Here is a 12,259-nt window from a genome sequence, read left to right on the forward strand (position 1 = left end):
CTATGCAACCAATCTATTGTCAAAGGCGCGTTGACTCTATGTTCCCACATCAAGTGGACTTGCTTCCTCCAGTCCAAGTATCACTGATTGATGAAAATTGACCGGCGAGGAATTAACATGATGCATAGACAAGCTGTGTATGTTGCATTACATCAGAGGGAACAGCATCTACGTTTTAACCGCTTTAGAATCATTATTCCCCTGGATTGATATTTCAATAGCGATTCAGATCCATTGAATTAGGCGATGAAGTCATCGTTTACATTTAATTTCTTGTTATCCTTTATCTAACAAGTGTCCGTTTCGAATATGAAATACACCCGTGTTCGTAGTTCCATTTTCTACTGATAGAAAACCGACTGCTCTTAAACATGCAGTCTTTGCGCGTCATCTTAAATGGATCCGTTTAGGCAGACATATCTCCATTTCCACTGATGGCGGAGGTTCTCGTTCGTCTTGAGTAAAAAAGAAACATAAGTAGGAGGACAGGCCGTCATCATCACTTCAGCACGCAATTAATGTGGGGTAGGCTATAGCCAAACAGTGTTTAGCGCGTTCAATCGAAGGCATGGCCTATGAATATATCCAGCCAAGAAAAAACGCCGTAGCCAGAACATCAACGATTACTTTTGAAATTGGGTAAAAAAAAAAATAGGTTGGATCGCGGTGCAAAATTAGGTTGGATCGAGTAGGTGGTTGAGAGCGATGACACTGAACAGCCCAAGATGATCTTGAAAAAGATGAGATAATCCACGTCCTCACTCAGATCAGAATCAGAAACTGTTCTCCTCCTGCGCGCAGCCTACATTATGGTAGCCTACATGGAATAATTAAATAACTGGACCCTGCCTCGTGCATTCTCCTTCCCCAGACATGCATTTCTATGTCTGAAAAGGCTTGGCAAATGAAATCGTTTCGGTCTGAGTGCCCTGTTCCTATTACCGTGATATTTTACTGAGACAGCATTAAAGGCACAGTCTTGTTTACAACCCCTTTGCCATAATGTGTGCATAGGCCTAATATCTGATTAGCTCATTGCCTGAATTCATCATCAGTTTCCCTACTCAGGTCACAGTATAGCTTATATGGACCATTGGACCCAAATGTCAAATGTGTTTATCATGTCATAAAATTACATACCTCCCCTTCACCATTAGGACAGATTAATCCTCTCCCCATGAGCAGAGACAGGGGCAGATATTTCCAAATGCAGTCCAATTTTGACTGGGGACAAATATGCAGGGCAGAGGCTTGACTACATAACTTTGCAAGCTGGTTGGCACAACCAGAAATAATGTCAATCATAATAAGAGATATAATGCAATTTTCTGAATCCAATCAGAAGACAGAATTCCCCATTCACAAAGTTATGATCACCAATGTTTCATTTGTTAGATATCATGCCTTTACAAGCTGCACATTCTGTGGATATGATAGGCTATGCCATAGACATATAGGCTACATTATATCGTTATGTCAGTGCAGTCACTCTGTAACACAAATCCACCACCTGTGATTCACCAGTGCCCCCTGCAGGCAAGACACAGTGCAGCAGAAATACACTGTGAGAGAGAGGGCTCCATCTCTGCTTAGATAGATAGATAGATAGATAGATAGATAGATAGATAGATAGATAGATAGATAGATAGATAGATAGATAGATAAGTACTTTATTGATCATGAGGGGCAATTAAGGTGTTACAGCAGCTCACATCACAAACAACAATAACAAAATAAAGTGACAATAGAATAATAGAATAAAACAGACATCTGAAACATTATATACAGTAAGAACAGTCCAGTTATGATTTAACATCCCCCAGCATGACTCTGATCACCCGATCAAGCCAGCTGGAGGAGGAGTTGTATAGTCTTATTGCGGCAGGCAGAAAAGATCTCCGATAGCGCTCCTTAGTGTAACGTGGTTGTAGTAGTCTGTTGCTAAAGGAGCTTCTCTGCTCTGCCACAGTGTCATGTAGGGGATGGGAGGGATTGTCCATGATGGCCAGGAGTTTAGTCCTCATCCTCCTATTGGCCACCTCCTCCACAGTGTCCAGGGTGACACCGAGAACAGAACCAGCTTTCCTAATAAGCTTGTTCAGCCTCTTGGTGTCACCTCCCTTGATGCTGCCCCCCCCCACCCCCCAGCATACCACTGCATACAGCACTGCGCTGGCCACCACTGACTGGTAGAACATGTTCAGCAGAGTCCTGCACACGCCAAAGGACCTGAGCCCCCTCTTGTACAGGACATCTGTGCTACCAGTCCAGTCCAGTCCAGTTTATTGTCCAGGTGCACCCCCAGGTTCTTGTAGCTCTGGACCACCTCTACTTCCTCTCCCTAATCTCTCTTTGTATGTGTGTCTGTGGTGAAAGGCAGAGGCCAAATCTTAATTTCTGACAAAAAAGGAAAATAAAAATGAAGGCTTGTCCCTGCATGAAAGCCCCTTGGGGGGCCGTTTTTGTGGTTCTACATGGCACCAGTAAATTGTATGTTCTTCAGAGGATTCTAATTATAGGCATTCTGCAGCATATGGGTTGCACACAAAGGACATAAGATTTATTCAAGGAAATACGTTTACATATCACTGCATTGTATTTTTTGTTTCGTTTTTACAGTAACAAGAATCAGGCCTATTATTTTGATAACGAGTGAGGTCTGATTATGAACCATATTATTGATGAGTGAGGGCTAATGAAGCATATTATCTTGCCTGGGGCGACGTTTTTTGTTGTGGTGGTGACGCTACAGTCGCGTCGTGACTCGTAGCGCGGTGGGAGTAAGTGAAAGCGAGCCTCGGCAGCTCCGTTCTAGGAGCTAAACAGAGCGGTTTTACTAAAATACTTTGATTTTGAACACAGAAGATGGCGGTTCCCGTGGGTACAAATCTGCAGATTAACACTGAAACGCAGACTGACCACTCAGATGCTTCAGAAAACGATATCCACATTGACGAGAAAGAATTGGAAAATATCACAAATCATCAAGAAGACGGTACAACATTGCCCCTGCATTCCCCATGGACTTTTTGGCTTGACAGGTAATGTTATAGACAGTTCAGAATGGCCTTCCAAATAGCCTAAAGTGCTAAAGACGAGACATTATTGGCATAGCCGGCTACATAATGATACATATCCGAATGAGACGCGAACTCGTCAATGCAACAAAAGACAAAATCGTCGTAGGCCATAAGGGGTTTCCTCGATGCTATGCTAGCCGTTTTAGCTGGCTATTCTTTATAGTAGATAACACATAGAGCTTACTAGCAATCAGAACTTGATCAGTGGCCGGGCTACGTAAGTGTCATAATTATTTTAGAACCATAATGTAGACCTACTGATATGACTTGTTCAGTAACCTGACGCCAAAGACTTTGAAAAGCTAACTTGTCACAACTCTGGAATCCGCAGAAACAGCACATAGCAGGGCTGCAACATTGTTGCAAATTCAGTGGCCTTGTTACTTGTAACAATGAAGGCAATTTTGTTTCAGAACATAGCCGCAAATGTTCTTGCAATTTTGTAGCTCCCGCGCTGCTACGTTGACGCTTTCAGTATCTACTGCTTGTGGGGTCTAGGCCTGTTTTGCCGATTTGTTATTCATGATAACCTACTTCTGCAGGGTAACAAGCGTGTTATATTAGGCCTATCGATGTACTAAAACCCACTAATAGATCTGTTCATTTTCTGAACTTTGCCCTACGCTTCGGATAGTCTAAAATCAAAGCAAACAATGATAGGCTTAGGTAGGCTATACATAACAACACACATATTTATACTTAAAAGAGGGAAACGTATGGCTTTGTTTTAGAATTCACTAATATGAAAGGGCCAAAGTTCAGTGACAAACACCTGCCTTATGGACATGGGGTGGAATAAACAAACCAATACTTATGTAATTATAAAGAAAAACGACATCACTAACAACGTGTTAATGCAGTGTTACTACACTGTTACTACACATACAGTAGAGCAACTTGGTGTGAAAGTGTTACACGTTCTCTCCCAATAGAGCTTTTCATAGTGAACTGTACCATCTTGTTTTTAGAATCGTAATCTAGATATATGGCTGTCTGTCAGGCTGTCAGAACCCAACATGTTATATAGTAAGTGCATTCACTAGTTGTCGGTCTAGCTCCGGCACGAAACTCCATATCCCAAGGAGATGGGGTTTCATCCAATGACTGTAAAAGAATGGACACATTTAAGTCTAACGTCACCCGATTCATTTCAATGGTAGTAGCTCGCGTCACTTATCCGGCAATGAAATGCGTACTTCCTCTTCGTCATTTTGCTCTGTCCGCCCACAAAACATGCTTAGTATTCGCTCTAATCTAGAACAACACAAGAGCCAAAGGCAGCCCCTGGGCAGCCACAGGCAGGTCTCTGATCTACCATGCACACTGGGTTATGCGCACTGGGTTACCAACACTAGAACCCCAGGGGACTCAGCCCTCAGCCAACAACCAATGCCAGCAACAGAGTAATACAGACACAGCACATTATTTAGCTGATAAAACAATACCCGCTATAGAAGTCTGCTTTTTATTTTTTTTAACCAAGGCTAAAGTACATATAGATAAACAGCGACAACCTTAATGGGTCATGGCCTTAAATAGCTTGACGATTGACAAGATTATTATCAGTTGATGTCTGCTCATGAAATCATCTCTCAGTTCTAAGTCTGATCTGATAGACTATTATAACTTTCTATTCTGAAGCTGTCCTATGAAATATTCAAAATATTACATTATCTATTATAGTTGGATAACCCAGATCATCATCACAAAGTTGTAATTTTATTCATCATGACATTATTATTTATTTAACCTTTATTTATACAGGGGAAACACACTGAGACCAAGACCTCTTGGCCTCACACATAAAAAAATACAACACAGTTCAATACAGAAATCATATAAAAATACAATATATCAGGAGAAATCACATCTTTCACCAAGGAGGTCCTCAATTAACACCCTAAATTGCCCAAGCAGCACCAGAATGTCCAACTGAAATCTTTTTCTGTAGATTGTTCCAGCAGTTAGGTACAGCATAACTAAAAGCGGATTTACTCAATTCGGAGACCCAGGGAACCTCGAGTTAACCAACTCTGAGAACGGGTTATGTAATTTATGTTCTTGAATTTTAATAATGAGGTTAGTTAAGCCGGGAGTTTATGCAGTAGGGCTTTATACACAAAGTGGGAGTAATAAAGACATTTTAACAAGGTCCAGCCAACCTTTTGATAAAGTATCCAATGATGAGTATTAAAACTGTCACTTGTGATAAGGCAAAGGGCGCTATGGTAGATGGCATCCAAAGGTTTAAGAGTAGTGGCTGCTACATTTTGGTAGATGATATCACCATAATCAAGCACTGGCATGAAAGTTGATTGCACAATCTGCTTTCTGCTGTTCAGGGAAATCTATTCCTATAAAAGAAGCCCACCTTAAATCTTAGCTTTTTAACAAGCTCCTCTGTATGTTTTCTGAACGTCAAGTCTTTGTCAAACCAAATGCCCAGGTATTTATAATAGGGACACCACCCAAAGTACATATGCATACATCAGATACATTTTTCTGTGATTTGGTAAATAACATATATTTTGTCTTTCCAGCATTAAGCACCAACCTCAGCCCAACAAATGCTCTCTGCAGGACAGTCAGAAAGAGCCTGTTCAAACGTGGGGGCAATAGCATATACAACAGTGTCATCAGCATATAGATGCAGGTTACAATTATTTACAGATAATTCAATATTGTTGATGTCAATAGTAAAAAGAACCGGACCAAGAATTAATCCTTGTGGAACACCCTTTGTTATGTCCAGAAAACCTGATTTAACACCATCAGTTAAGACACTGTGTTCTGTCTATTAAATACTTCAATACTTCAAACCATCTACATGAAGCCTGATCCAGGCCTATTTCAGACTACCTCTGAATGAGTAGGTAATGGTTGACCATATCGAATGCATGGAGAGATCTATAAATGAGGCAGCACAATGTTTTTTTCTGATCTAGGCAATTTAACACATCATTTATTGGTTCGGGTTTCCACCGAGCCAACTGGGGGCTGGGAGATGGGAGCACAGTCCATCGTCTGACCAGGGTCAGCCAAACCACCATTTCTCTCAAATAAAAAGCCTGCTGAGATAAAATGCTGGTTAAAGCCATTACTTATCAACATTTTCTCTGTAATGAGGCCAGAGTCTGACAAAACTTCTTTAGGGTAGGGATGAGGAGGAATTTCCATGCTTCAGGGCGTTAATTGTTTTCCAAAATGTTGCAATCACTCCTTCATCATCGAAGAATTGATATTAGGCTACAGTACATACATTACCATCTTGCAGTAGCAAGTTAGAACCATTGTTGAGGACATACAAAATAATTAGGTTCCATATAGTGGCCTATACTGCACAGAGAATCTAATATAATGTACTCTACTAGTTGCAGCTGACTCTATCAGTTGTCCACGCTGTTCCAACATTCTCTTTGTGTGCCCTGGCATACCATATGACATCAGTGCTTTATAGAATTAAGAAGTGTCCAGACTGGGCTATAAAAAAAAATTAAGATTGCCAAGGCATGAATTTGTGTATTTGAAGGTAATTGTAGAACATGGAAGTCACGCTGGAGTCAACCTCAATTGGCCAGGAACAATACCGACTCTGCCATTGGACTTACATTGGGGAATTATCTTTTTGTGCAGAACTACAAATGAGAACTACAACAGTACCATGAGTGCCCACTAGATTTTACGACGTGCACACCAGACTGCCGATTGATCCACTGTGTTTCATCACATTGGGAATAAATTCAATTATGAATGCCTTTAGCTGTTCGGCATCACATATCCCAGTTTTGAAAGTATCCACATTGTAGAGTTTCTCCTACACCCTGATATCTTCCAAAGGCAATCCATATCCATAAAATGTACTTTACCTGAAGCCGCGGTAGAAAACTCAGAACATGGCAGGCAGACCTCATCGCAATGATCCCAATTCCTGCTTCTTCTTCTGCAATTCGAGAGCTTAGATCTATAAAGTTCTATCTGCGTGAAGTTCTATGAAAGATTTCACATCTCAGAACATAGAATTGTTAAATATTATATTCCTCTCTTAATAAGTCCATCACCCTAAGGGTACTTTAAATGCACAATATCAAAATCCTGGGACAGTTGAAATTTAGATTTTTTTAGGAGGGTGCAAATGCAGATAGAACCTTATACAGTAGTTCTGAAAAGTCAATTTTGGTTCACTTCTATCTCTACATGAGCAAATTCAGTTTTGATAGACAATTATTGACACTTAAGTTGATTGAATTAAGTCGCCAGCTCCGGCAAGCCGATACAACGAAAGCCCCTCTCCTTGGGATGGGGTTTCGTGCCGGAACGAGCTGCCGGTCATGCAGTCAGAGTTTGTTTTCAAGGAAGCTCTTGCTTAGAATACAATTTGATATAATTAAGTCATTATTTGATTGGGCTTGAGGAATTCCTCATCACAAAAGAGCTTGCTTGATGAAAACTGATTCACTCTACACTGGTCTTGAAGAAACAGCTACAGCTTGTGTGTATTTATCTTTTAGGTCATTACCAGGAACAACAGCAGCAGAATGTGAATCCAATTTGAAAAAGATCTACACAGTACAAACTGTTCAGGTGAGCTTTTGTATTAAACACTATGCCTTATGGACACCTTTGTAAATATACCTCTTTAAACTAGTTGATCGAAGATGAGTTTCTTGAGATCCTCTCAGGTAAAAAAAAAAAAGAAGAACAAAAATAGATGGTCTTACTGCTACAAATCTTTTGGGAAACTCACTCCAGATCAATAGTTTCACTTGATTAGGGTCTGATTTGTACAGCTACTGTATCAATATTTCCATTGGATTAAAGTGCAATCTGGGATTGGTACATCCATTTTAAAATGCCTCATGACTTTAGTTTAACTGTTTAATGCCTTCAGAACCCACAATATACGCTTGTTTTCTCCATTGTTTGTATACAAACACTGTATAGCTTCAAGCCATGGTTAAAACTAGAATTTTAATGGTCGGTCCTTGCATCCATTTATGCATATAGGAGTGGTTTAATATCTCCAGCCCCATCTCTCAGCTGTGTACCAAAGAAGTGGCAGTCTGACTGCATTATTGTTGTTTGAATCCCAGATTCCCCTTTAAACAAGGAAATAACTGTGGGTCTCAGTTGTTAATTGACATTGATTTGTCTGTGCTGATTTTCTGTGTGATTAGAGTTTCTGGAGTGTATTCAACAACATTCCTCCTGTGACAGCCCTGCCTTTGAGATGTAGCTATCACTTAATGCGTGGAGAGAGGAGGCCGCTATGGTAAGTCTACTCATGCTGTATTTTTGGGATTTCCTTCATTTTGGGAATGAATCTGATTTAGCTAGATTGTAATTTAAATGGAAGGCTCCTTGGAAATATTGTTACATAACCTTGATCATGACGTGAGTGGCATAAATTGAGTCAAATTGGCAAGTAGGCTATCCATGATTTTCACTGCATGTGGCAAGGTTTTGTAGTGTGAGCCTTAAGGGTAGCTGAGTATTTTACTTCTGTCTTACTTCAACAGGGAAGAAGAAAGTAATGCAAAGGGAGGAGTATGGAAGATGAAAATACCAAAAGAAAGCACTGTATGTGTTAAGAAACTTAATTTACTGTTCATATGCTGTATCCTAGCCTATTAGCTACTGACTGACTAAATTGGTTCCTTAAAGTATTCCCTCTATTTTCCCTTCAGGCTGCAGTTTGGAAGGAGTTGCTACTTGCTACGATTGGAGAGCAGTTTGCTGATGACTGTGCTTCAGGTGAGTCCCAAGTCAGCACTTGATGATGAATCCTACTGCTTGAGTGTTTTTTAAATTTATTTTAGAAGACACCATTATGACTAGAAACTAGTGGGAAATCCTGGGCTTTTGAGTCACAGCCCACTAACTTAACCTCTCTTAGCAAATTAACCAATTGATTAAGATATCCTGTGCTATAACCAACCCTCTAGCACTGATAACAATATGGAGTGACCATATGTCAAGTCAAAAATGGAACAGAATATGATTTCTCTCCTTTTGCTTTCTCAGAGGATGAAGTTGTTGGTGTCAGTGTGAGTGTTCGAGATCGAGAGGACATTGTTCAAGTCTGGAATGGAAATGCAGCTCTTGCTAGTGAAGCTACTATCTTGGGGAAAGTCTACGAACTCCTCCCTCAAATAACATTTAAAGCAGTGTTTTATAAATGTAAGTATGCACCTCCTTTCTTATTTTCGGATGGCCTACTCATTATATATTTAAAAGTTACAATTATGCTTGTACTTGTGATGCCTCTTGATGGGATTTATCTGAAATAAATGCACACATAAACATGAATTCAAGGGTTTGCACTGAATATGTCTGTGTTTTGATCTTTCAGCTCACAAGGAACATCATGCCTTCGAAGGAGGACGTTCAAGACGTTAGCTTCTGATGCACTTTTTTTGATAGAACTCTATTCTTGCCTGGACATAATCCGCTGTCCTCATCTTAATCAGAAAAACTTCATAGAATGTTATTGATATATTTTTATAGATTCAAATGAATGAGATTTCAGTCTGATGCCTTTTATCTTTTTTTGATGTTAATTTGTTCTTGAAGATGATAATTCTTCAGAGATTATAATCGAGATCTATTTGAACCGAGTCAGTTGATTTAGAATTTGTCCTTAGTCTTAGTTCATGTCATTTCTGTACTTGTCATTCCAGCCCTTCTTAGGAATGATGAAGCACCCTCCATCACTGCACTGTCTCTGCATGACTTGGTAGACCAAGGACCTCACAAGTTAGCTATCTCACATTCAATGCACATTGATCCTGATTGTAGCGATGGCACACACAATATAATGTTTTTCACTACTTTTTGCCCATACATCCATGTTGCTTATCTTTTATTAGAGATGTTTTTATCTGTGTTGGAATTGTTTCATCATTATACTGTGCCAAAGCACGTTTAAGCTTTTGGCCAGTTCCATGTGCTGGAGATGTTAATATTTGTTGAGATTGCCAGTGTTTGTTTGTATTTGCCCATGTTTGAGCAAGCCACACTGTTCCTCAACATGCATTCGATTTTACATCAGAGTAATAGCTGGGAGACATTGCACATCTATCTGTAGCATATGAGTCAAGATTCCCAGACATTTTGACCTACATTTTGGGTTATACAGCTTTAACATCTATTGGTATGCAGTAGGTACTTGTTGTATTATGACTATGAACAGTGACTGTACACTTGTATTTTATTTTAACCGACCACTTTTTAATGTTGGAAGGATAGCTGATGATAGATTGTTAATATGATATGTTTATTGTAAGAATACCTTATAGTACATTGTATATTGTGATACAAATACATTCTTGCATACCTATTTTTTTGAGTGGATACGATATGTAGAAAAAGTATTTTGCTTAACTGTAAGTACAATTCAAATAACACAATATAAATCACTTATCCTCCCTTCTCTCCTTCCATGCCGCTTTGATATCACTCTTATTGGAACACACATTTTGTATTTTAAAGAAAATGTTTTTGTTGTTGTTGATTTTTTTTTTTTACTAGACCAAAGAAATGAGATGTCACCCAGCTACCCCCTTTCCCCCCACCCCGCATTCCCACACCTTTACATGACCACATAGCAGGTTTCCAGCAGAGGGCAAAACAACAAAATAGTTTTAGAATTGATATGCAGTAGAGTATATTATTTCACTTGTAATATGAAATAAATGCTTTGTTGATGTACTGTACTGTAGGCTGTACATCTATTGCAAAGATGCAGTGTCTACAAAACAACACTTTTGAAAACCCAACAGTAACATTATTTGTGTATCCCCAAGTTGAATGATACCTGTAAGAATCCAGTTAGCTGTTGCAGGTGTCAAGATTCATGCAAGAGACAAGGAGCTTTGTTATTTGAGTGGATTAATGTGAAAATGCACTACAGCACAGTTTTTAGGCTGAAGTATCATAGGGGAGTTGTCTTGCTCCTTCAGGTTGGCAATACATGCAGTGTCTACAAGATAATTTTATACGGTATAACATTTATGACTATGTACCTTTTTGATTTAATTCAAAGTATAGTAAGTGGTCACATTTTACACTAGAATTGTGCCTTCCTCTGTCCAGGGTCTCGATTGTGGAATGTGCTTTCAACGTGTATGCAATGTGTCCCAGTGATTGTCCCATTTGTTTTATTTGTTATATGAAAATTAAAATCTTGAATTTGGGGGAATAATCTGTTGCTGTTTATTTTCTTACTTATGTGAGTTCTGATACTGTAAAGTACCTTTTGTCCCATTAGCCCCACCTAATGTTCACTTGTTGTCAGATCATCAACTCCATCTTGTGATCAGTCTGTAACATTTTAGAATAAGTTGTTACTGTCACTTACAGTAGCTAAAAACTGAACAGGCAAAAAACTCTGATTCAGGTTTGCAGTGCACATGATTACTTATAAAGCTTACTAATAAAGGCTAGATTGGTTAACAATTTGTAAACAAGCTAATAAATGTGAGTTTCCTCACCCTCCATGTCCTTTGCCAAACAGTGACCCACTACGTAGATCATTATTTGCACTTGTCCATACATCTTGCCTACCCAATTTAATTGACCTTAGCAGTAAAGATCAAGTTTCAACTATTAATTTACAGCAGGATGCCATTTGAGAAATGTAGATGGAATGTTGACCATTCAAGGCTGTGTCCCCTGTTGACAAATACAGTACAGACAGATGGGTAAAATTTCCTCAGAAGTCATTATCTCTGAACCCTCCCTAGAAGTGGTTCCCTTTCATTACATCTAGAACGGTAGTCATCTATTGTTCCTCTGTTGCTCACTACGCCCTCAGCAGCAGGGGAGAACATCATATGAAAGCCATCCCCTTTGGAAATTGAGAGTAGATTCTTTTCATTTGCTTAATTACCTAATTAATAGAAAGCTAATTACTTTGTTGTGTGCATGAGTGCATATGGAGAGGGTGTTACATAACTGATAGTAATCCTCAATTAATTTGTTTTAAAGCAGCACTCTATCAAGTCAAGGCCTAATCCACAGCATATCAGCAACATCAAACCAACAATTATGTCAAAACAATTCAGACAAAAACACTTTTATGTTAGACTCCATTCCGCTTACTATACCTGATATCCAAATATGGATATGTCAGCTGACTATGTAATTGTGTGTTGTCTTATGGATCATGTGTTTCACTAATT

General features: G+C 39.3%; 1 protein-coding gene across 2 annotated transcripts; it reads left to right on the top strand.

Moving 5' to 3' along the window:
* Positions 1-2,792: 2,792 nt before the first annotated feature.
* LOC310803448 (eukaryotic translation initiation factor 4E type 3-like) lies at positions 2,793-11,274 on the top strand. 2 transcript variants are annotated; one of them, XM_083668209.1, is made up of 7 exons: positions 2,793-3,041; positions 7,589-7,661; positions 8,255-8,349; positions 8,597-8,657; positions 8,765-8,831; positions 9,102-9,257; positions 9,430-11,274. In XM_083668209.1, the coding sequence occupies exons 1-7, from the start codon at positions 2,866-2,868 to the stop codon at positions 9,474-9,476; spliced, it is 675 nt and encodes a 224-aa protein (XP_083524335.1). In that variant the 5' UTR covers positions 2,793-2,865; the 3' UTR covers positions 9,477-11,274. The 2 variants fall into 2 exon arrangements, with proteins under 2 accessions (XP_083524335.1, XP_083524336.1); XM_083668210.1 differs by having other exon boundaries at positions 3,014-3,041; positions 8,295-8,349.
* Positions 11,275-12,259: the final 985 nt, after the last annotated feature.

The sequence above is a fragment of the Argentina silus genome, assembly GCF_951799395.1.
Source record: "Argentina silus genome assembly, chromosome: 4".
Lineage (NCBI taxonomy): Eukaryota > Metazoa > Chordata > Actinopteri > Argentiniformes > Argentinidae > Argentina > Argentina silus.